A 25,435-nucleotide genomic window follows, 5' to 3' on the forward strand; every position below is an offset into this window, starting at 1 on the left:
TGCCAGGTTTTTATCCCCAGCCATCCTTGACTCTTTACTGTCCTCACCTGAACTGAAGGCCTTTACTGTCCTTCACCCTTGGTCTTCCCTCACTTCCCCTGAACTATTAGCCAGTTCAGATAAGACACAAGGGCTTTTCCAGTTGTATGAGACACCCACACTCCGCCTTGGTAGGGACCCTACTAAGATTAACTTGTGTTGACCTTGTCTATACTTACACACAGATGTGGTTTCCCCACCCCCCATTGAATATAAACTCCTAAAGGCTGGGGACCATTCCTGGCACCAGCAGATGTTGTTTGGTGTTTGGACCTTGTCTCTGGACCACAAGATGGATTAGTCATGTAGCAAGAACTGAGGATAACAGAAATCTGTCTCTCTCTCTCTGTCTCTCTCTGTGTCTCTGTCTCTCTCTGTCTCTCTCTCTCTCTCTCTGTCTCTGTCTCTCTCTCTGTCTCTCTCTGTCTCTCTCTCATCCTATTCTCTATCAAGAGAGTACAAGGGACCCTTTGGTAGGACTGACAGTTGGGCATGAACTGGATTCATGTCAGATGAAAAAGTATGAATGGATCATGGTGTAGATACCTTGTCGGAGGAAGTTGATCAGATCCCAGATCCAGAACCCTTTGGTTCCATGGCTCACCTCAGTTTGGGAGAATTCAAGTTGCTCTTTCAAACTAGGCTCACCTTTAGTATTCCAGACCTGAAAGTGTTCTGAAAACAATTACTTTGAGTCCTTCATGTATGCCAAAGGCCAGAAGGATCCCAAGGGTAGAGATCCGCTTTTCATATTTCTTCCACAGCCAGCTCATACATTATACTCAATTGAATATTTATTGACTGACTTTTGAAAACTAGTTTATCCATGATGTTCCATTAGACCTGGACCAGGATAGTTTATGCAGGGATATTTAGAGCAGTGCACACACACCCCCTTAAAAAGAATGAGAGAGAGAGAGAGAGAGAGAGAGAGAGAGAGAGAGAGAGAGAGAGAGAGAGAGAGAGAGAGAACGAGAACGAACTGAATATTTCAACAGAGGCCAAAATAAGGAGTTTTTCTTTTACTAAATAAATCATAAGATAAAATAGAGAATTCTCTTCTGTTTTCCTAGAAGATTTTCCTCTTTTCTCTCCTTTGGCCCATCCTGCCCTGTGTTCTCGTGAGTCTCAATCACTGGAAAGATTCTCACATGCACAGTGACACCTTCTGGTTTTGAGCCCCTTCACCTATTGAGGTGGGTTGCCCCACCCCAAGTCTCTCTCCACTCTAATCCATGGTCTTCACTCAACTGCCCAAGTGATTTTCCAAAGGCCTGGGTCTGACTGAGTCACCCTGGTTCTCTGTCAGCTTCAGCAGCTTTCTTACTTCCAGGATCAGATAAAAGCTTCATTGGCATTTAGATGCTGACCTGTAATACCTTTTGTGTGCCCTGAAGATATTGAACCTGGAACTATCTAGGAGCCTGAGGGTGAGGCTAAGCACCAACTCAAGCAAAGATGACCCTTTTTTGAGGTGTTTATGTTTAGAATTTGAAAATAAAATTTGCAAAAGAAACAAGAAGGAATATTGGGGTAGATCAAGAGATCCAAATTCTTAGTCCCAGCTTGCCTGCCACTGGATGGGTAACTTTGAGTGAGCCACAGACTCAGAACATCTCCCTGTTCCCCTTTGTGGATGACATTGTTTCTTCATCTTGAAGCTCATTTGAGATGCTCTCTCCTTTTTAGGAAATGGAACTTTAGAGCAACGCCTGGAAGAGGCAAGTGAACTCCTCAAGGTGATAAACCCAATTAATGGCTCTGCTGTGTGTCAGAGCTCACTGCCTCACAAGGGCAAAGCCATCTCTCCATACTCCCTTCTCAAATTGGATAGGCCCCTCTTTTTTTCAAAGTGAACCTTTATTTTACCCTGAATTCTCCTAGAAAAAAATATCTCCCCTGCCCTGGGCCACCAAGTGAATTTCCCTGGGTATTTATCTCACTAGGAGGTGGATCTGTTGGTTGTGATTTCACCAGGATTTAAGAAGATGGGCTATGATCTCTTTTTGTTAGAAATGTATTTGTTATGAGTCAAGATACCTGGGGTTACCCACACAATTTAAAAACTCCATTATCACATAGCTAGAGACAGCTGAGCAAGAATAAACATGATATGTGGGTTTCACTGGTTTGAAAACATCTTTGAAGGATAGACAAATGGACGGATGGCTAGATGGATGGGCAGGTCTGCTGTGTCTAAACTGTGACAAATTGCTAGTGCTGCTCCTACCGTTTTTGCTTTTTCTGTCCAAAACATGTTGGACATAGCCTCCAACACAACAATGATTTAAGTGGAGACTAACTTCTCAGTGGGTAACCCTGCCTCAAAATAGGAAAAATTCTTTCCCAGCTATCTTTCAAGTCAGATTTTGCAACGTGGAAATCAGCTAGAAAGACTCCCTCCTCATGCACTTGAGCCCCTTAAGGTTTTCAGCCTTCCCGGATGACTTTGAAAGAAGAGATCAGAAATACAGACAGATCAGACTGCTCACACTTCCCCCTCCCCCGGGGTGAGGAACACCTGTAACAACACCCCCAGCCCCTTCCATGCTCTGGAGACCATCCCAGCTTCTGGGTTTATAAGTACTCTCCCTGAACAACATTTGTTTTTGGAAAACCCCAGTGCTTCTTCAGAACTTCTGCAGCTGCCCTTTATGGCAGAAGGCAGGGTGTGTGTCTCTTCGTGCTGTGACCTCGGGGAATGCAAAATGGGAAGGGACAGTTGGACAAAACTCTAGACTCCTTCCATTTCCAAATCCTGTGATACTTTTGTCAGTCAACAAACATTAAGCCCTAACTCAATGGCATTTTGGCTTCTGGGCTTTGGATTAGAATGGAAGGAAGCCCAAGGGAAAGAAGAGGGCTTTGTATTTGGGCTTCTAGCATGGAGCTCTGCACTTAGAAGGCACTAAAAAATTGGAATGTCCTCATCCATCAGCTAGAGGAGAGAGACTAGATGAGTTTCAAGATCCTTTCCAGCTCCAAGTCCCATGAACAGAAGAGCACATGTCGCCGAGTGCCGAATGGCCCTGCGCAGGCCACTCGGCCTCTCCTGGCCTAACCCCCAATCCCAGGAGCTTCTCTTCACCCAAGTCAGAAACTCCCGAGAGTGGCACATTGGAACTGTACCTTAGAGGCCATGGGATCCCCCCCTCCATCCAGGGCCAAGATTGCCTCCCAGGACAGTATCCCAGGGAGAGCTGCAGGCCATCCTCGGGGAGCTCAGCTCCCAAAGAGAGAGTTTTACTTGGTCTTGGTTAGGAGATGTTGTTTTTAGTTTGAGGTTGCTTGTTCCTGTGATTTGGGCAGCTAATTAACATTGTGTCTATAAGACATTCATTAGTTAGCATATGCATAGAAAGGGGTGGTCCCCTTTGAAGTCTTCCTGGCTTCTTGTAACTGTACCTTAAAAGAAGCCTTCATGCAGTAGGAGGAGCATCCAGGGTTTAGTCTTGGGGCTCTGCCTACACTCTCTTGCTTGCAAAGATAGGATTGGAGTTGGTGGATGTCAGGGCCTCTGGCCACTCTGCCATTCTAGGACTGACAGGAGCCTTTCCAGTTCCCAGGGAGCTCTCCTTTTACATCGGCATCAACAGATGCGAAGACTTGGGGACTTCTGAGGCCAGGGGCCTTCCTCCTTCAGCCCCCTCCACCCCCACACTGGGCCTTGGGTCAAGGTTCCTAAAGATGGGTGGGCCGGGCGCTCTCGAAACGGGCCTGGGCAGTGGTGTTCAGACCCATAGCCAGGGCCGTGGATTGCAGGAAGTGGGAGAAGCGCCTGCCTGTCATGAGGGTTATTCATGCCTCCACGAGGGAGGAGTGACTTCTTCAGCCATTCGTTTTCATTAAGAACAGTCCAGGTGGAGTGGTTATTAGATCATCAGTCACTTTGCCTGGCTCTCCCATTAGCTCCCTTGTGTCTGCCTCCCACCTCCCAAACGATGCCTTCCCGGAGGACCCAGAGCTCGGGGCTAGCTTGAGGCGGAGCCCCTCCCCGCTGTGGGAGCTCCCGATTTCACTTAGCCCAAGATGGATTGGTCTTCTCTGGCTGTCTTGTGGAGGAGGGCTTGCTGGGGAGCGGGCAACCCCTGAGCTGAGCTCCCAGGACACCCCCCTGCCTAGTAGCCCCTGTGGGGGGGGGAGCAGGAATGTGATGGGGCTGCACCCCTCAGCGGCCGCCTGCCTGCACAGGTGTGGGCTTCGGCTCCAGGGGCGCTCCGGGCTTTTTCTCTCTCTTTTTTTTCCTCCCTCTCCTCTTTTTGGGGAGCGAGCGGGAGGGGAGTTGGCAGCCAGGTAGAGGAGAGCCCCAGGAGCTCGGCTCTTCCTCCTGGTCTGCCCCTGCCTGTTCTCTTAGTTCTCCAAACAAAATGCAGCAGGCTTTGTGGGGCTGGGGGGGAGGGGGAACGGGAACGGCCTGAGACTGGAGGAGAGAGGAAGGCTCTGGGAGGGAGGAGGGAGCCTCTATTCCATGCTATGTTTGTGGCTCCAGCTCTTTGATCTCCTGCCAGGGAAACCTGGAAGGTCAGGCCAGGCTGTAACCAAGCTACGGAGAGCGGAGCACCAGGAATGCTGGAACGGGCTCTTGGCTCTTTTAGTGTGTCTCCCACAGCTTCAGGCATCTCCGTTGCCTCCTAGAATGGCTTTCTAGGGGGCCCTTTTGGTGACCTGTTTCTGTTTGTTACTCAAGGTCCCTGTCCCACCTCTGGGAAAGGAAGAAGACACTTACTCGAGCCTAAAGAGGAGTCACTTTGACTGAGAGATTGGGGGGATTATTGTCTTTTACAGATGAGAAACCTGAAGCTGACAGGGGATGGGGGCGTCACACAAAACACTGGAATTTGGATGTAAGAATAGCATGGGCCTAGCAGGCAGGTGGCTGAGGCTCAAGTTTCCACTCTGCTCTAACAAATTAGGAGCTTGGGAAAATTGCTTACTGTCTCTAGGCCTCAGTTTACCCACCTGTAAAATGAGACAGTTCTGCTAACTAAGCTTGGATGACCTTTCCAGCAGCAAACCGAATGAGTAGAAGAAAAAAATATTTTCGCACTCCAGTTTTTCCCACCTAGCCAAGGAATAACTGGGAAAGGGGAGGGAATGGCATTTATTAAGCACCTACTTACTACGGGCACTGTGCTACTATTCTCTCATTTGGTCCCCACAACAACCCGTCTGGGGTTATGGTCGCTGTTTTACAGTTGAGGAAACTGAAGCAGACAGATTATTAAGTGACGTGCCCAGAGTCAGAGTCATGCAGTTAGTGAGTGTCTGAGGTCAAACTTGAATTCGGGGCCTCCTGACAAGTTCAGCACCCTACCCACTGGACCACCTAGTAACTAGTACCAAACTTCAATGTTGGCTTATTGAAACATGCACTCCTGGATTTGGAATGAGAACCTGGCCTCAAAGTTCTAGCTCTTTTATTTGTAAACCATATGCCGTTAAGTTCATAGCTTTGCCCATTTGGACCTCAGTTTCCCCATCTCTGATAGGAGCTTGGACTAGATCATCTCTGAGACCTCAGCAGCTCTAAAAACCTTTGAGTATGTGAGACCCTCCTGTTTGTCTGCCCCAGGATTTTCTCACTAGTTGCTGGAGTGTATGGGTGTGGGTGTGTGTGACCTCATTTCCTGTGGAATGAAAGGTTTCTCTTTGGAACATGGCATTTCTTGAGACAGGCCTTGGAAACCCAAATCCCTCGCCTGGTAGAGAGTTACTTGTGTCATGGTGACTCATGGCTTCAGAGCACTGACGGCAGGCAGCTGACAGCCATGCTTGTTAGCCCGATGCTTGGGTGGCCATCTCCAGAGAAGGCCATAGAAGAGGTGGAGAAAGGGAAAAAGTGACAGGAGAGAATTAAAAATGTATTTAGTGGTCTGCAAGGAAGGGACGGCTATAATAGAACCTGGCGATCCCAGCGACTGTTTTGACTAGAGCTGAAACTGCCAAGTGAGACAAGTGGCAGCGGGGAGGAGTTTGGCTTTCTTTGATGTAACAAGCCATGTCTCTCTTTAAGCACGAAGGCTAAGGCCCATTGCTGGCTGAGCCTGCATCGTGCCCTTTGCTGAGACTGCCACACTTCTGGAGGGCCTGGGAGGCTCCCGGAGGTGAACGATAAGACCACCAACCTAAGCTGGGGCTCCTCTCGAAGCTGGCCTCTGCAGAAGACCATCTTACCTGGGATAAGGGAATTCCTAGCAGAGGAAAGTCCTCCCATTAGTGCAGCTTCGCCTCTTTTCTGCAGTTTACTCACCCAGTGTCTGCACAAGAAATGTTTCAGAGGCTCAGCTTCCACCTAGGTCTCCCTGAGGCCACGACCAGCTCTCACCTTTCCATTACTGGAAAACCAGGAGTCCGTCCTTCTGTTCTCTGAAGGCCTTCTTAAGCTCTGCATTTCTTGGTGTAGGGAAAATAATTCCTGGTTATACAGACAGGCAGGCAAGGCATGGAAGTAGGACTAATCTCCTACGGACGGGCTGAGAATAGGTGGCGGATTCCAGATGAGTACTGGGGACAGCATAGGAAGGCTCATGTTAAACTGAGCGACTCTTCCTTTTAGTTGGTGGGATACCTTCACAGCCTCTCTGCAAAGTGAACAAGTTAGTTAGATGGTGGCTGGTGTTCCTCAGAGCTCAGAATCTGGGACTTTCTGGTGGTCTTCCCCCTCTAGCTTTCCAGCCCCTGTAGCCCATTGTCTTCTCCCCTTAGAATGTAAGTTCCTTGAGGGCAGTCTCTGTCTTTGTTGGCATTCCTATCCCTAGACCTTAGCACTCTATGCACATAGTAAGTCCTTAATAAATGCTTCTCTTCCCCTTCCACAAATCCTCTGGAAATAATAGACTCAGCACCCTGGAGACTTTCCTCTTGTCCTGGAACCTTTCCGCTTCCCAGCTCATCCCCTTGGGCCATTTTTTCTATCACCCCTCACTCTTCCTACACCATCAGTTGCCTCCTTTGGGGGGCCTACCTGGTGGAGGTGACATTTTTTTTTTTTTTTGTCCCTTCTTGAATCCACTGGGGATGGGCTGCAGCCTGCTGTGATAATGAATAGAAAATTCTTCATCTCACTGCCTTCTCAGCATATTCATGTTGTGTCCCTCATGTCCGCACTCCAAATAGATAATGAAGTCCCTGGAGCTACAGTCTCCTGCATGACTGCTTGTTGAACTAGACAGGCTTTGATTTCCCAGGCCATAAGGCATTCCAAGTGCATTCTGCTAGGAAGCAAACCCCACCAGGGGCTGAATGATTCCCAGGGCAGCCCCAGCTCAATGGGCCATGTAGACCTGGGTGGACTCCTTGCTTCTTGTACTTGGTACCCAGTCCTTTTGCTTTTGTGGACTTTGCTTAAGGATATATCAGGAACACAAGGCGAGAGTTCTGATCCTTCGTCTGCCATTGTTGTGTCATGGGCCCTCCATGCCCTTTCTGGCTCAGCCCCTTGGACTTAGAAGCTCTCCAAGAATCACTGAGTCCTTGGAGCTCTAAGATTCTGCCAGTGAAGACTGCTGAGGGAGGGCCACTTAATGTCCAATGGCTCCCACACAGGTTCTGGTGGTGGTGGTTTTTTCCCCGTACCGATAGTCTTCTGGTCCTGGTCCAGAGGGATAGTTAGAAAAATAAACCCTTACTGTAGGGCCACTGTGAAGTCCCCAAAGTGCTTTTCCTTACCGTGATAGAACAGAGAAATGAAATAAATAACCTCAGGGCTGCCAGGTATCCATGTGCAAACACTGCACTTACTCCACTTGTCTTAATGAAAAAGGAATAGATATTAGGGAGACATCATTGGTGGTAATCCAGAAATAATTAAACCCTCTATAAACAAACTGCATTTCTCCAGACACTTCCCTGGTATGCTGATCCCTGCATAGGCGCTTGTCACTGTGAGGACTACAACACACACACACACACACACACACACACACACACACACACACACACACACACACACACATGAACATGCATGTGTGTGTAACATATAACTGCTCACATTGAACGAGAGTTCTCATTCTCATAGTGCTTTCTTCACCAGGCACTGAAGCAGGTAATGCATATTTTATTTGTCCTTCTTTTACAAGTGAGGGCACTCTGAAGCTCTTCCCCGATGTCAGTAGAGCTAGAAGGAGCTCCTCTGGGAGCCCTCCATGATCAGGGTTTGCTTCTCAGGCTGCACCAAGGCTGTATGTGCATTGGGGCCTATCTAGCCCTTCCTTCCCTCTCTCCCTTTCTTTTTTAGGATTCCTCAATGCTGTTGCCTAGGGTCTCCCCACATGACTTGCACACGTGACCCCCACTGTACACATTGATGGCTGCACTGTTCTTTCATCACCAAGATCAGTGCCTGACTTCTCTGACAATAACAAGCTCTAGCTATTAGGCTTAAGTCCTTCTCTGCCAATGACTTATCTGTATCCTTAAGAGTAGTTACATTATCCCACAAGTGTGTTCTCTTGTGCCCATCAGAACCATGGTCAGTGTTTGCTGTTGCCTGGATTGAGGCAGGGGGTGGCAGGGTGAATACTGACTTCTCTTCACTCTCTGCCACTGCTGGCTTTCACCCCGAAGTGCCAGATCGTCTGGCTTCCTCAGGCACATTCAGCAGCGACACCTAGTCAGAGACCACAAACTCACTTTTATCAGCCTATGCAGAACAGTCAGCACTGTAGGATTGATGCCACTGTGCCCTCCATGAACCCAAGGAATGGAAGCTTGTTGATTTGGAACTCTGGGCTCTTAAACTCTTCTGTCTAAACCAAAGGCAAAGTTATGGAGGGCCCATTTCAATTCTTGACTCCAAGAACACCTATGTCTTTGGTCACCATGCTCCTTACGGGACAGGACAAAGATGGTTCTTCCTTTACTTGTAATCACAGAAACTCAAAAGTTGGGAGGGACCCAAGAAGTCTGAGCATTAATCCCTTGCATAGCATCCCTGACAAAATTATATTCCACCTTGTACTTCAAAGACAGGGAACACAGCATTATCTCAGTAGGTATCTTATTCCACTTAAGGATGAGTCTCAAATCAATTTTTGGTTAATATAGTACAGTGATTCCCAAAGTGGGCACCATCGCCCCCTAGTGGGTGCTGCAGCAATCTAGGGAAGTGGTGATGGCCACAGGTGTATTTGGGGGCAGTGAATAACTGTAGGGGGCAGTGATAGTATGTGACAGGGGGTGCTAAGTAATATCTTTTCTGGAAAGGGGGCGGTAGGCCAAAAAAGTTTGGGAACCCCTGATCTAGTATTTTGTGAAAAATCTAAAATACTAAAAGCAAAACCATGGTGTTTGGCAAAGGTAGATAGCTTGTGAATTAGAATTTCCACCACAGACCCTGCAACTAGAACTCCCAACAGAACACTGCCTTTAATCAAATGGGGGGAGAAGGGGCTTCATTTCAGAAATAGATTCTGACACCAAGGTCCTGGCTTGATAGTTCTTCTAGAGATCATCCTCATCTTCAGTTACTCCCGGTGAGAAATGTTGCAGCTTTGAAGTCTGGAGAAATCATATTTTACATCAGTGAAGATTGAACTGATGCCAACCAAATCCCAAATATTGGCTTAAAGCAATTAAAGGTGAAGTGAGACGGAGTCACCAGGCCAGAGGATGGATATTAATGTGGTCCATCCTGTGACTCAATGGTGTAGTCTAACCAAACCCCATTTTTGTGTAACTTGCTTTTGAAAAGAAAGCCTTTTTGTCTTATTATGAGGGTGTATGTGTGTGTGTGTGCGCACATGTGTGTATATCTAGATGTGTATATATGTGTGTGCATGTATGCATGTGGGTATGTGTACACATAATCAACGCTAAGACTTAATGTTCTCAAAACCACAGGGTGGTAAGGAAGTTATTAGAAAATACCATGCTCATTCATGTTGAGATAAACACTTCCTCAAGGTCTAACCACATCTGCTTTCACAGTGATTTCCTAGAACAACTGTATCTGATAGCCTGCAATAATGGTACACTAGTCTGTTGTTTTTCCGTATTTATTCCATTTCATCGTTGTATGCATTAATTTTCACGTTGTAGACGGTACTTTATACCATGTAGATGTATAACAAAGATGTTTGAGGTAGGTTTGTGTATTTGAGGTGCATTCGTGGAGGGGTATGGGTTTCTAGAAGAACCCTTCTTTTTATCACCTCCCTCTAGTGCTCACTCAAGAAGTGATCTTGAGTTCTTGATGGATTTGTAGAAAGCTGATTCCATCAAGGACTGTCAGGACTCGGCTCTGAATGATGGCAGGCTGTGTGTCAGCCTGGTATTTAGGACTAGTCAAACTCAGTTCAGAGAGGCTTTTATCCATGAAGCTGGCCACCAGATCATCATTTTTGACCATATTAGGAAAATGGAGTCTGCCTGTAGGATTCCTGGTACTGAACCATTTTTTTGGTGAGATAAGCATCCAAACAATATCTTAGATCCATAGACTTTTAGAGTTGGAAAAGGTCTTAGGTCTAATTCAGTTCCTTCATTTTACAGATGAGGACATTGAGACCCATAGAGTGAACTTGCCATAGTACCAGTTAGTGACAACTGGTCCTGAGATTTCACCATTGCAAGGGGCCTGTGATTGATGGTCACTAAAGGACCATGGACATGTCTCTGTCTGAGCCTCATTCATACCTGCAGGTCCCACCTCACTAGACTTTTGAGAGAATCAAATGACAGAATGTGTGTTTAAGTACCTTTTTCAAGCATCAAAGAGCTATATAAGCTATGATTAAAGGCTGCCATGTCTCTAGGCTTATTTTTTGCTGCCTTTGAATCAAAATAGTCAGCTAATGAACCAGTTCCATGCTTCCTTCTCTCTATCAGCCTATGGCCACATTCCTGTGTTGTATTGCGCACCTCCAATAGAACTTTGGCTTCTTGAAGGGATTCCTGACTACATCTTCTCCTCATTGTCCTATAACTGTTATATTAGTACCTGGTATGGAACTTTCAGGGACTGGCATAGAGGATGCCCTCGCTACAAAAATTTTCCACCCATTTCTAAGGGCAATTGAAATATTAATGATGTTCAAATTAAGAATTATTGGGTTTAGAGCAGGAAGAAATCTTAGACATCATCCTAGAGAACACCATCATTTTACTGAAGAGGAGAGTGAGGCCTGAGAGTCATACAAATAGTTACAAAGCAAGTTTTCTAACTTCAGATCACAGAATTTGAGAATTAGAAGACCTCTCAGCAGCTGGGGGCTCAGTGAATAGAGAGCCGGGCCTAGAAATGGGAAGTCCTGAGTTCAAATGTAAGCTCAGATACTTCCTAGCTATGTGACCCTGGACAGGTCTCTTAACCCCCATTACCTAGCCCTTACTACTCTTCTGCCTTGGAACAGATACAGTTTTGATTCTAAGATAACATACATGATAAGTCACTGTTGGTTGCCCTGGCCCCTCTGGAAGACCTCTAAGGAGGGAAACTCCCCTCCAGCAAGTCTAATGCTGCCCTGAGATAAAGTGGATCCTGGGATTGCCACTGAGGAGTGAGTGGCATGATGCTCAGCATTGGTTAGAGGCAGAACATAAATCCCACAAGAGTAGCAGAGGAGAAAGGGCTTTCTCCCAGAAGGGTTTCATAAAGCTAAGCTCATGGACCTGGGCCTGTGGTTTCAATTCAGCCCTGTATCCAGTGCCTTTTCTGTGCCATGCATGGGGCCTGGCGGTACAAAAATCCGGAACAAACAACATTCCCTCGTGACAGTTCTTGTCCTTTGGAGGACTCGGCTTTCTCCTGGGATGTGGGGGAGCCATACAGGGGCACTAGAAAAGGCCTCTTAGACAAGGAAGCACTCGAACTAAGCCTTATTGGGAAAGAACAAGGGGTTGGCTGCAGGAGAGCATCACAGAACAGAGACAGGGAGGGGGGTCCTGAATGGAGAAGAGCAACAAGGATGTGATCTGGCTAGAATGTTGACTGTGCATTGACTGGAGTTGGGAAATTTTGAATTCAGAATGGTTTTATTCAAATATGGCCTCAGATATGTCTTGGCCAAGTGACTCTGGGCAAGTCACTTCACTTTAAGTTTCTCATCTGTAAAATGGGAGTGATAAGATGATCAAATGAGAATATGCATTAACTACTTTGCAAATTATAAAGTTCTCTCTAAATAAATACTATTACTGATTGTAATCAACTGAAGCTGTCTTTGAGTGTCATCAAATTTGCCGTCTTTGACTATAAAGATCCCCCATCCATGATGATCATCCTGGTGTGGGTCTTAGAATCAGAGCCCTGGAGATGTCTTCTGAGGTGCCTCTCAAGCCACATGACACAGGAGCCTTGTCAGTTCAGCGCTTTTTAAACTAATATAGAGCTGGTGCTGCTTGTACTCCCTGTGGCACAGGATTATTGAGAGAAAAGTTCTTTGGAAACCTAAAATACCATAAGGAGGGGGAATGCCATTACTCCTCGTCAACTTTCCATTTGCCCACAAATACTGATTAGAGTTTAGATCCCCAAACCTCAATCTTTGGACTCTAAATCCAGTATTCATTCTCTGACACCACAGATGTATTTCAAAGTGGCTCCCCTTCCCCCGAAAAAAAAAAAACACTCGTAGTCATATTCTAGTCTTCTAAGGCGGGGTGGAAGAACCATGGGAAGCAGTCTGGAGGAGACAGTGGAGGCCTCTGGCCTCAGTGACTTTTATTCTTGACTAGCTTTTCACAATACAGAAACTAAAGCAAACATTTGCCATCATACCCTGCCAGAATAGGGTCATTCCTATGAGTCTCTCAATTCCTGAGCCTTCATGTTTCCTTTAAGACAGAAGACCAAAGGGCCTGTGATGAGGCAGGCTCTGCTGGAGCCTTGCCTTTAAGGCATGTGTCTGCACTAGAGAAGGGAATTACTTTACCCCAAATTCCTTCAGCCTTTCATCCCCAGCAGCGATTAGTGACTCTCCAGGTGTGCCCGCATCAAAGAGGACAGGCAGGCTCTTGAGGTGCTCATCGACCAAGACAGAAAAATGGGAGTTCACAGAGCTCATTTCCCTCAGGTGCTGTTTGAAGTACTTGATGTGAGTTTAAAATGAAAGCCAAGTAAAGGTGCCGAGATCTGGCTTATTTACCTCCTTTTGAAGCTCTGATGGTCAGGATGCAGGCTCCCCTTTCTTCTCCCTGGGGGAGAAGTTCTCCAGTGTCTGAGGAGCAGTCTGGCTGGAGCCCTTTTGCTGGAGCCCTTGGCTTGGACATGGCCCAAGGAGGGGGCACTGGATATTCGTAGGGCACAGTTTCTATCCCTGTACCCCCAGATACATTATCAGAGGTGTGTAAGATTTGATGAATTGATGCTCTTTGGGAACTGGATGGTGGGAACCTTTCTGGGTCCTGCTTTTCTGAATTGTCGTCACTAGCCGCCTGCCTACCCTTTCAGAATCCCCCAACTGCTATTGCCTTGGCTCAGCAGCCTCCACACTTTGCTCCTATAGGTGGCTCTCCCTTAACAAAGCAGATGCAGGTACTAGTACACTGTGATTATGTCCACAAAGGAGTTAGGCTAAAGATGAAATAAGCAACGTTATTAATAGTACAGAAAGCCTTTTGGCTTTTGTTCTAAGAAATAGAATTTTCCTTAAAAGCAGTATTCTATTAAAATAGAGACAACTTGATTATTTTTGCAGTATGAGTTAGCTGGCAGTGGTGGGTGTGCCCGACCTATAATCCCCGCTTACAGGAAGGCTGAAGCTGCTGGATGGATTGCTAGGTTTGGGGGTTCCAAACTACCTTAGGGCTAAAGTTGGGGGGTCCTCACTAATGGAAAGAAATATCAATATAGGAGCCCCAGGAGAGTTTGAGGGCTGGCCATCCAAGTTCAGTCTTCCCCTGATCAGCAGCACAGTTGAGGCTGTGAATGGCTGGCTGGAGTGACCCTGAGAGGGAAGCTCTGTGTCAATGACACCCCCCATATTCTCTGTGACTCTGATGTTATTCCAAGGTCTGGTTCTGAGCTCAGTTAATTTCAGTTCTTGATTTTAACTGCTCATATAGATTTATTTTTAAAAGATGCTTAAAAGGGACCGAATGCTTCATTGATTACTCTTGACAAATCCTCATTCTTTTTTGATCTCCTCTACCAGAGATGCAGGGGAGGTTGCTGAAATTCAGCTAGGAATGGAAATGGGGAGGTCAGGCCTCGAGATTGCTGAGATTGCTGGTTCTAGAGCAGGGCACGGGTACCAGTGAATGTCTCAAAATCAGAAGGGTCCAGCGTAGGAGCCCCTGGGAAGTCTATGCTAAAACACAAGAGACATACATGAGCTGGTTGAAAAGCCATGGAACGTGTCTGCCCTCCAGTGGACAGATGGCTCCACTGGCCTCCAAGGGGAAGCCCAACTTTCCTTACTGTAGTTCACTAGACTGCCTTCTTGTTCAGCCCTAGAGGGCAGTTGCATCTATGTCAGGTTGTCTGAATAGACTTTAATTAAAATTTATCTTGTTATTTAATTTTTCCAAAGTTACATGATTCGTGTTGTTCCCTCCCCTCCTCCCTCCCATAGTTGACAAGCAATTCCTCAGGGTTATCCGTGTATTGTCACTCAATACCACTGAATAGATTTTAAGTGTTCCCTGAGCTCTGGACCTTGTGAACCTCTGAAAATAGGCATTGAACTCAGAGCATATCTGGCCATAACTTACTTTTGATTTTTGTGCCTAAACATCTCTCCTCATCAGAGAAGATTCTTGAAGGCAGGGAGCTTGTCTTATCTTCTTTTGTATCGACCACAGTCCACGGATAGGGCTCAGTAAAGATTTGGGCTTTTTAAGAGGAAACGTATGCTAAGTTAGAATAACCATTGATAGGAAGGAACCCAGATTCTCCTCATCATTGGGAAAGGACCCTAACGTGAACTCTCTAAATCTCTGGTTTGGCCCAATCTCCTAGTTCTCCCGTGCTGATGGAGCTCAGGCTCTGACAGTTGGTCCTCTTCAGCCGAAAAGCTGAGGCCAGAGGCTACACAGGTCTGTCACCTGAGTGGGGCTGGTCTCTTAGGGTGCTAAGGAGTTCCCACCAAGAGCTCCTTGACGGAAGTGACCAGTCTGAGGCGCTAACTTGTGCTGCCCTTTCAGGCCAAGAGAGCTGTCCAGCGAGGAGCGACTGCGGTCATCTTTGACGTGTCAGAAAACCCGGATGCCATTGACCAGGTAAAACCTCTGCTTCACCTAGGAGGCAGCCTCCCTGTTGTGTAGGGGACCTTAGCCTTGTCTCCCCTAAAAGGGGTACTTCTGTAATGGAGAAGAGCTCCTGAGGCTAGGAGGCTCTGTGGGCTTACCATCACTGTACAAAGACTGAAGGAATAACTTGGGTGGAGGCAGCTGGCTGTGCCAGTCAAGTCTCCAAGGCTGCATTTCCCAGAGGCTGCCACAGAGGCTGACCCAGAGAGAAGCAGCCTGGGGGGCCACTCAGGACTCTGTGGGCTTAGAAGAGGCCTCTGAGCTTGGTCAGCTGGTCTCTCTCCAGCTGTATATTTATTCTCCCCTCTTAACTGCTTTCCTCGGGGACCGTTGAGTGACTCCATTAATCGGCATCTTCTTTCTATTCCTAGTTAAACCAGGGCTCTGAAGACCCACTAAAGAGGCCAGTGGTGTATGTGAAAGGCGCTGATGCACTCAAATTGATGAACATCGTTAATAAGCAGAAAGTGGCACGAGCAAGGATTCAGCATCGGCCCCCCCGGGTGAGGCTCAGGAGTCAGGGCTTGGCTTGCTCTGTATGGCACCTACCTGCTCCCCTAGATTCTGAGGTTTCGCATCTGGCACCTGGGTATAATCCCACCCCCAAGGACCCCAATTATTCAGACTGGCCCCATGGAAACCCCATCTGTGTTTTAGCCAAGAATGTCCCAAAATCTTAAGTCATGAATCCCGACAGATGTGCAGTTAGCCCCTTCTGCCCCACCTGCTATTTCTTGGGCTTCTCTCCCACGGGGTTCACTCTCTCCTAGGCAAATCCTCATTTTCTTACTCATAGACATAAGGCTTCTCAGTCTTCTCATCCTCTACTGTTCTGCAGCAGAGCAAACCTTGGGAGAAAGAATGATAAGGAGCGTTGTTTCTCCTCATTTCTCTCTTCCCTCTATCTCTGTTTAGGTCAATATGTTGGAGATTAGGGATCCTCTGATGAATGGGTGAATTGACTTGTGATTAAAGGCTTCAAAAAGTTAGCCTTTACTAATGACAGCCATTCCTGTCCTCCTCAGAAGACAGTGAGTCCAGTTTAGAAGTCTAGTCAAAGTATGGGCAGGAAGGATGTCTCGCACCTTTGTCCCCAGCCTTGGACTAGAGGCTTATGTCACCTGGGGACAGCTGGTTTACATCCCTTTCTTCTTCCTTATTTGAAGTAATTCCTCAGCATTCAAGTGCTCAGGTTCTAGGGACCCTTTCTTCCCAAGAACTTCATTCACCCTGTCTACCAAAACTGTGGCCTCTCTGAGCCAGAGACAGAGTTCTTCAAACTAAAGGCAGTTACTGAGGAATTGAATTGCTGGCTTCCTTTTAAAGGAGAACAAGAAAAGTAGAGCCCTGGTAAATATGAATCATTGTAGGGAAAGCTGGTATTTGTGGAGGCAGCATACAATTTTCCAAGTTGTTATAACCATTAATTGTATGGCTAGTAATCACTGTTCCCTCAAAACATGACACTCACTCCTTTGTTCAACAAATGTAATATTTGGGCTTCTTTGCAAGAGCCTCACCATAGAATGTGTCTTGTGCTGTTCTCTGGGGGTCTGGCAAGCCAAGTTGTTCTCTTGGCTGCCTGGCATGCCAGGGGGCACTAACTTAGGCTTGATCTCACATCTTTGCCCAGGTCGAACAATTTTCTGAGAAATTAAGAGAGTGAGGGCAAGCCCCTGTGTTCCTAGGGTCTTGGACCCCTGAATACTCTTAATGGACAATCTGCCCAAGGAAAAAATAAACAGGGGAAAAGCTGGGAATAGAAAGGAAAATTCAAAGCAATAAGTTAACCACAATTTCTCTCTTTTTTTCCCCAGCAACCCACTGAGTACTTTGACATGGGCATTTTTCTGGCTTTCTTTGTGGTGGTCTCCTTGGTTTGCCTCTTCCTTCTTGTCAAAATCAAGCTGAAACAGAGGCGCAGCCAGGTAAAGATGGAAAGCAGCCCTTGGTGTGAGCCCTTCTGAGGGTTTCCTTAGCCCACCAGTAGGTGTCAAAGATCCCCACCTCATGTCCCCATCAGCCAACAGTCAACAAGCTTAGATTAAGAACCTACCATGTGTGAAAAAAAAAAAAGACAAAGCCATCCTTGGGGTTGGGAAGGAGAATAACCACATTATTGAAGAGGCAGCTCTGAGGATAAAAGTACAAGCAAGCAAAGTAGTTCCTGTCTTCAGGAAGCTTATGTTCTAATTGGGAAAAATAGTGCATCACAGGGCTCTAGTGTTGGCAAGGGACGGGGGGCAGCAGTGTTAAAGGCCGTGAGAGGGAGACAAGGGCCTGCTTTGGAAACGGCCAGAAATGAAATGCATGCTTCCATAAGGGCAGTGAGGGAAGGACACCTGGAACTGGGGCATCCAAAAAGACAGTATAGAAAGTGGCCCCCAGAGTTTTGAAGAAAGTCAGAGATTCTTAGAGGTTGGGGGAAAGTTCCCTGTTCCTGACCTAGGGACCAGCCTAAACAAAGAAAGGCATGGAGATGAGGAACAGTAGCCACAGAGTGAGTAGTGAAGGAGACTAATGCGGAATGAGTCTGGAAAGACTGGTGGGAGCCAGCTTGGGAAGGACCTTGAAGGCCAAACAGAGAGCATTTGATTGGAGTCGTTTGGACAGGACAGTGAGACCTGCTCATGGAACCTTTGGTTGGAGGAGAATGTTGAGGAGGCTGGGAGCTGCTGTCAAAGTCCAGGCTAGACGGGACAGGAATCTAATAGAGGGCGGGAGCTGTAGGAGAAGTAGGGAATGAAAAAAAGACCAAAATTGGATAAGAAAGGTGATTGATAAGTGTGAGGAGTACTGGACGTGCTGGGGTTTGGAACATGGTTCACGTGAAAGGATTGTAATACCCTTGACAGAAATGGAGACATTTGGAAGAGCGGAGAGTTTGGGAGGAAATAGTTCTATTTAGGATATGCTGAGGTGTCACAGACCATTTATTTGTGCCTAGAGTTTAGGAAAGCGACATTTGAATAAAGAAGCTAATTAAACTTAAGGGGAATTAATAAGGTCACTGAAAATTTTTAGAAAGAAAAGAAGGCCCAGGACAGAGCCTTGGGGTTCATCCATAGTCAGGACATGGTCTTTGTGGTAAAACAATAAAGCACACTGCAAGTGAGTGGAGAAGTCAAGACAAATAGTCAGACACCACCACTAGTGCTCCAAGAACCTGGAGGAGGAAGAAGTATTCCCTCTACCACTTCCCCCAGGAGCTTACCATATTAATGCCAAGCTTAGTACCCACACCCTCTTGCAGAGCCTCCACAGCAGCACAGAATGTAACATCAGTTAGCCACTGGATCTCCCCAGTAGCTGGGATGACACATATACCTAACAACATCTGTCCAGAATTTTCTTGGAGCAAAAGTAAGAGATAAAAGACAGGAGCAGTTTGAGATGGTAGGGGCTACTGAAAGTTTTTCAAGCAAGAATGAGACTTGACTATCTTCCTAAGTAGCTGGGAAGGAGCAAGTGAATAGGAAAAAATTAAGAGAATGAGGAGGAATTGGCTGGAGAATGTGGGAAGGGATGGGATCAATGGTACATGTAGAGCTTTGGCAAGGAAAAGGTCCATCAGAGTGGAGTCAAGATGGCAGAGAGAGAATTAGCATTTTTGTCCAGCAAGCCCAACATAAATCTTACACAATAACCCAGAAAATGTGCCAGACCAAATTCTGATCAGGAAAGGCAAGAAAAATCACAGTGAGTCCTTTTTTCAGGACAGGGCAGCTTAGAGAGATAGAGAAAGAAGTCTGCAGGCATAAGGCCCAAGGGCTTGCCATGAACAGGGAGCATTCCAGTGCCTGGGAATGGAAAGGAGGCTGAGACAGAACACAAATAGGTCCTGTCTCACAGCTCATCTTCTTGCCTATTACTTAATTTGGGAAGAACTCAGACTAGGAGAGCAGTGAACAGACTTCTCCCCAGTTCATATCACTTGGAAGCAGTGAAAACTTGCAGCCCTTCAGAATGAGCTGTGAACACAGCTGAAGGACATTAAAAAATGGTAGATACTTCAGCCTTGGTTCCCTCCACCCCACCCTCACCCCAGAGGTAAGCATAGCACTAATATAAAATCCAAGGTGAAAAGAGTAGGAAGAATGAGCAAACAAAGAATCTGAAGCTATTATGTTGACAAAGAATTTCAACAGAAATTCAAAGAGGAAAACAATGACCTAAAAACATCTAAAAGCAAAGCCTCAAAGAAAAATGCAGATTTAACATAAGCCCAGAAAGAATTCCTTTTAAAAAATTTTTTAGCACATGATAGCAGCGGGGGGGGGGCGGTGTGGAAAACAAATGAGAGCCAAGTAAGAAAGATATGAAATGAGAAATAACTCCTTGAACATTAGGACCAAATGGAAGCTAATGACTCCATGGAGCATGAAGAAATAACAGTCCAAAGAATGGGGGGAGGGGACAGAAGAAAATGTGAAATTTCATAGGAAAAAGCAATTGACCCACACAACAGATTAAGGAGAGATTATTTAAAAATCATTGGGCTACCTGAAAGGAGCCTAGACATCTTATTTAAACAAATCATAAATGAAACTATCTAAATCTCTTAGAACTAGAGGGCAGAGTACAAATTGAAAACATCCACCATCCCCTGAAAAATCAAAATGAAATCTCCCAGGAATATTCTAGCCAAAATTCAGAATTCTCAGAGTGAAGAAAAAAAATACTGCAGGCAGCAAACCTCCCCCCCCCCAAAAAAAAAAAAAATAGAATTCAAGTACCACAGAGCCAGTAAGGATCACACATACCACTTTTAAGGAATATAGCTTTTTGGAATAGGATATTCCAGAAAGCAAAACTGAATATAATCCCACAGGGAGGAAAAAATGAAATAGAGGAATTTAAATCATTCCTGATTTTAAAAGACCAGATTTGAGTAGAAAATGTAAAATTCACACTCAGCACTTAAGAGAAGTATTAAAAAGGTTCAAAGTTCGGAGGGTTGATCATTTTAGGTTCTTTTTCTTACTGGCTACAATCTTCTATCGTATTGTATGTTTTACTGTGGAGATGAACGACACAGCAGTCATGTGAACTCTCCACTTGGCTAGTGTCGTCCAATTATGTGTTTCCTTTTTGCAGAAGTGAGTGCATTTAAAAGAAATTAAAAGGTCACAACCAGCATTTTGTACTTCATATTTGTTTGTAAAAGGCTGTGCCTTAGGTTGGACGTCGTGACGGGAGTTGAGCCTATGTAGGGACCCAACCACCAGAAAAAGAAAGCCCGTTCGGGATTCCTCAGGAGAGTTGGGTTAGAACTTAAGGCAGTCCGCACTTCCTAAAGGCATCCGAGGCCGTGCATCCCTGGGCGCTTGGGGAGCTTCTAGAAGCAGCAGTTTCTTGGTAAAACTCTCGCCCGTCTTAGCTGCCAGATCTGTGAATGTCTCGTGTCCAAACGCACTGCGGCCCGGCCTCCTTTACCAGAAAGCCTTTGTGGCAGAACCGTAATCAGGTCTCATTCTCCTTCGTAGAATTCCATGAACAGACTGGCGGTGCAGGCCCTCGAGAAGATGGAAACCAGGAAGTTCAAGTCTAAGAGCAAAGGCTCCCGGGAAGGGAGCTGGGGGACCCTGGACACCCTCAGCAGCAGCTCCACTTCGGACTGTGCCATCTGTCTGGAGAAGTACATTGACGGCGAGGTAATCGCGAGGACATCCGTGGGTGTGCCTTCCCGGGGGGGGTCGTCCTGACACGGAGGTCCCCTCCCACATGCCCCGGCCTCACCTCACCCCCTGCTTTCCCAAAGGAAAGATACCCGCAAGCGCCAGGTGGGAGTCCCTGGGGGAGACGTCGGCCCCCTCCCAGGGAAACAATGCTGGAAGGAATGGGGGGGGGGGTCCTCGGATTAGATTGCAGGGAGGGCCTCTCAGAGATTCCTCCGGGGCGATTTCCCTGAGGTGACCAATAACTGCTCAAGCCCAGACCCCAAGACTTCTCGGGACTTGGGAGCTCACTGTGGCTGAACGGATCGTCCCTTGTACTGGCCCACCACTGTACATAGGCCAGTCTTGACCCACTCTGAAAAGTGAAAGGGAAGTGGACACAGAACAGAGCTTTAGAGTCCTGGAGCTGGGGTGGGGGTCAGTGCAGCCCACTTTCCCCTCCCTGCTCCGGCCCCTTCCTGTTCCCTCAGTCTCGGATAAAACAGCCAGAGACCCCCCTGAGGCCTGGGCACAGCTCCAGCCCCTCTGACCTCCCTGGACCTCTGCCCAGCGGCCCCCCTCCCCTTCCCCCAGCAAGGGGGGGGGGGGGCGGTGCACAGCTTCCACCTGGAATAACCCTGATATCCGTCAGGCTTTCGTGTTCACAGAACATGTGCCCCAGCAGCATTGAGGCTGAGCTATGGAAGGGTCCTGGGCCTCATTTTACAGATGAGGCCCTGAGCCATGGGCGTCCGTGCTGGGAGACCAGCTCGCCTGGCCCCTCATTTGGCTCGTGGCTGCCAGCATTAGACATGAGCCTCTGGAGGGTGGGGGCACTCCCTACGGAGCCCAGGAATCGCAAACCGGGCACATGCCCCAGCCACCAAGAAGCCCGGATGGTGGTCCCAGAGCCTCCTCAGGGCATTCCCAGGGCCCGTTTCTGGAAACAAATGTTACTCTCTTGAATTTGTAGGAGCTCCGAGTGATTCCTTGTACTCACCGATTCCACAAGAAATGCGTGGACCCCTGGCTGCTCCAGCACCACACTTGTCCCCATTGCCGTCATAATATAATAGGTGAGGAGGCCGGGGATTGGGGGCTATCTGTCTGCAAACCTTGTGGGGTCTCCCTCCCCCTGGGCTCAGAGCTGGGATGGAAGCAGCTTCTCACACTCCGGGCTTCCCCCTGCCATTCCTGGGGCCGTTGGCAAGTCCATGAAAGGCATGTTAAGAGAGGAAAGACTGAACTGGGGCCTCCTCGCTGCTCTTGGGGTGCTCTGACCCCAGAATTCAGCCCCAGAGTGCCAGGCTCTGGGTCTTCTTGGTGTGGGTGTCATATCATGGGTGCAGGCCCTCTCCTCACAGAGCTGGGCAGCCAGGGTGGACCCTCCTGAGCTTGTGTCCACTCCCCCCGAGGGTCCGGGAGGGCGCAAGAGGGGGCGTCCTTAGTTTGCTGTTGGTCCTACCCTAGAGGAGGGTCACTCTGGGATTCAGGTACCTCTCCTTGGTTCGCTTCTCACTGCGGGGTGGCAAGGTCCCAGCATGCCCATCAGGCCTGCAGACAAGGCCCTTGGAGGGGAGGGGCTTGTTGGGCCATTTATAGGCGCCTGGCCATCACCATCCCTCAGCGTGTTTCTGTGGACGTCCTATACTTTTTTCTCTTTTCCCCAGAACAAAAGGGAAACCCGGGCCCGGGGTGCACAGAGCCCGGTAACCCCCCGCGGAGCCGGCAGCCAAGAGTCATCTTACCTGTGCATTACCCAGGGCGAGTGCATAGGACTGGCCAGATCCCAGCCTACCCCATGCGGACGAGCATGGACTCCCAAGGAAACCCCATCACCCTGCTCACCGTCGACCCCCACGGGGAGCAGGGCCTGTATGCGGGCCAGGCCCCGGCCTACCTCTCCGGCTACCCGGCGCTTCACCTGGAGCACGCCTTGGCCCCTCACCGCTGCGGCCTAGAGCCCCGGCCTTACGCCTTGCGGAGGCCCAAGCTGGGTGGACGCGGGCCGGCCAAGGCTGCCTGCCTCCCCCAGTACGAGACCGTGTACCAGCACTACTACTTCCAGGGCCTCAGCTACCCCGAGCAGGAGGCCCCGGCCTCGGCCCCCCAGGGGTCCTCCAGGGCCTTCCAGGCGGGCACCAGCGGCCTGCTCTTCCCTGCCACGGTGCGCGTGGCGCCCTCGTCCCACCTGGAGAGCGGAAGCGCTTCCAGCTTCAGCTGCTACCACGGCCACCGCTCGGTGTGCAGCGGCTACCTGGCCGACTGCCCGGGGAGCGACAGCAGCAGCAGCAGCAGTGGCGGCGGTGGCGGAGGCGGCTCGTCCGGCCAGTGCCGCTGCTCCTCCAGCGACTCCGTGCTCGACTGCACCGAGGTCAGCAACCAGGGCGTGTACGGGAGCTGCTCCACCTTCCGGAGCTCTCTCAGCAGTGACTACGACCCCTTCATCTACCGCAGCCGCAGCCCCTGCCGGACGGCCGACAGCCGGGGGCCCCCCCGCGAGGAGCTCCGGGCCGGAGAGCGGCGGCCAGGCGCGGCCTCCCCCTCCGGGGACCAGCTGTCCAGCTGCAGCCTCGAGGTCAACTACAGCAGCCATTCCTCTCTGGAGCACAGGGATGCCAGCGCCTCTACCTCAGAAGGGGGGCCCGAGGCCCCTCTGGGGGCTGCGTGGGACGTCAGGAGGCCCTGGAGGGGCCCCGAGGCCTCCGCAGCCGCCCCGGACCCGGCGTGCGCCTGCTGCTTCGAGGCCCCGCGCCCGGCTCTGGAGGCCGGCAGGGGAGCCTCATGTAGGACCGACGGGCCCAGGTGCGGGGGCCTGCCCTGCTACTTCTATGAAGAGAAGCCGGGGGCCCCTGGGGGAGGCGGCGGCAGCTGCTACACAGAGGACTACGCCGTCAGCGTGCGCTACGCGCTGGCCGACGAGACCCTGCCCGGCTGCTATGCGGGGCCGAGGGAGCTGGGCCAGCGCATCCCCATCATTCCCGAGGATGTGGACTGTGACGTGGGCCTGCCCACAGACTGCCAGGGGGCCCGACGCTACGGCTCCTGGGACGAGCCCCCCGAGGCAGGCCCGCAGCCCCACCGGGTGCTCAGAGAGGCCCAGGAGGACAGGGACCTGGGCTTCCGGCTTCCCCACGAGGACGAAACCCGGGCCTTCTTCCCGCGGGCCCCCCGGGACTCCCCAGAGGCCGTGCTCCCCATGGAAGCAGCAGGTGAGAGGCTGGCACAGCCGTGGGGCTGCCCAGAAATGCCCCCGGCCCGGCGGCCACCCCCCCACTAGGTGTCTGGAGAGGGGGTGGGGGTGGGGGATCTTCCTCCCAGAGCACCCAACCACCGCCTCCCCCCAAGGTGCGGGGTGCCCAGGCTGAGGGCTCTGCTTTGTCTGACCCCTGTGTTCTCTCCCCCAGGCTTGGGGTCTCCTCCTCACCCCCCACTGGACAGAAGCGGCAGAGTCGTCTGAGCTCAGATGGACTTTTAACCCAAAACAGCGACTCGGCAGAGACTCCAAATTGTTTGACTTCCTTTCAAAAGAAAAAAAACAAAAAACTTTTTTTAGCTTTGACAAACAGAAAAGTGGTAATATGGAGAGCCGGCCCTCCCCTCCCCTTTGCCAAGCCGCCACGGCCACGGCACCCCGAACCCCTCCCTTCCAGACAAATGTTTATTCTTGTATTCTCAGATGTGTGCGCCTGGGCTTCACAGTGGGCTAGGCCCGAGCTCTCTGTTTTTTAAAAATATTCTATGTAAATGTAAAAAGTGTTATTTAAATATATATTTTTAAAAATCTTAAACTCACCAACTTTTGCTGAAAAGAAAATTCGCACACAACTGTATCCAATAAGTGTGTCTTGTAGCCGTGCCTCCCTGAGGGTGGTCAGGGCTCCGCAGCCGTGGGTGCAGCCCAGCCGTGGGTGCAGACCGAGAGGGCCGCCGTTGTGCCTTTGTTCCTCTGGGGCTCTGGAGGGCTCCCTGCTCTGGGGAAGCCGGCCCCCATCAGGGGATGAGAGTGGGAATGGGGTTTGGGCCCAGTCTGGTGGGGGTGGCTGCTGGGGAGGAGGCCGACCTCTGTTGTCTGCAGCTTTTCTCTCCCCAGGCAGATGCAGGGGACACAAGCAGAGCCTGTCAGCCCATCTGCCCCTTCCCACCTCTTCCGAGGCAGCGGGCCTGTGCCAGGCGTGGCGGTACAGGAGCCTCGGCACGCGGGCACCCTTGGGATCCGCTTGTCTCCCGTGTAAGCGGCCGCCTTAGGGCAAGGCCCAGCCAGCATTCTCCATTCCTGGGGGGGGTGGGGGGAGGAGGGGTGTCAGCACAGCTGAGAGAGCCTCTGGCTTGAGGATCTTCCCGAGGCCTCTCTGGGAACCTGGATCTTTCCAATCAAGTGCGTTGTTCTCCCATCCTGCCTTTGCTTCTTTGAAGAAGTCCTTACACTGCCCAGCGCCATGAACTTCTCATGAAATGCTCTATTTTGTTCACTCTATTTATTGCCTTCCTCCCTCCCTCCCTCCCTCCCTTCCTTCCTTCCTTCCTTCCTTCCTTCCTTCCTTCCTTCC

General features: G+C 49.4%; 1 protein-coding gene across 1 annotated transcript in view; it reads left to right on the forward strand.

Moving 5' to 3' along the window:
* Nucleotides 1-24,670, forward strand: part of ZNRF3 (zinc and ring finger 3) — a 191,124-nt gene extending 166,454 nt beyond the window's left edge. The window contains exons 3-9 of the mRNA XM_044674136.1: nt 15,124-15,198; nt 15,600-15,731; nt 17,046-17,156; nt 20,715-20,882; nt 21,859-21,961; nt 22,556-24,097; nt 24,293-24,670. Of these exons, the coding sequence (XP_044530071.1) occupies nt 15,124-15,198; nt 15,600-15,731; nt 17,046-17,156; nt 20,715-20,882; nt 21,859-21,961; nt 22,556-24,097; nt 24,293-24,345 (2,184 nt within the window). The 3' untranslated portion in view covers nt 24,346-24,670. The remainder of the gene's footprint in view (nt 1-15,123; nt 15,199-15,599; nt 15,732-17,045; nt 17,157-20,714; nt 20,883-21,858; nt 21,962-22,555; nt 24,098-24,292) is intronic.
* The last annotated feature ends 765 nt before the right edge of the window (nt 24,671-25,435 follow it).

This window comes from Gracilinanus agilis, chromosome 1 (assembly GCF_016433145.1).
Source record: "Gracilinanus agilis isolate LMUSP501 chromosome 1, AgileGrace, whole genome shotgun sequence".
Lineage (NCBI taxonomy): Eukaryota > Metazoa > Chordata > Mammalia > Didelphimorphia > Didelphidae > Gracilinanus > Gracilinanus agilis.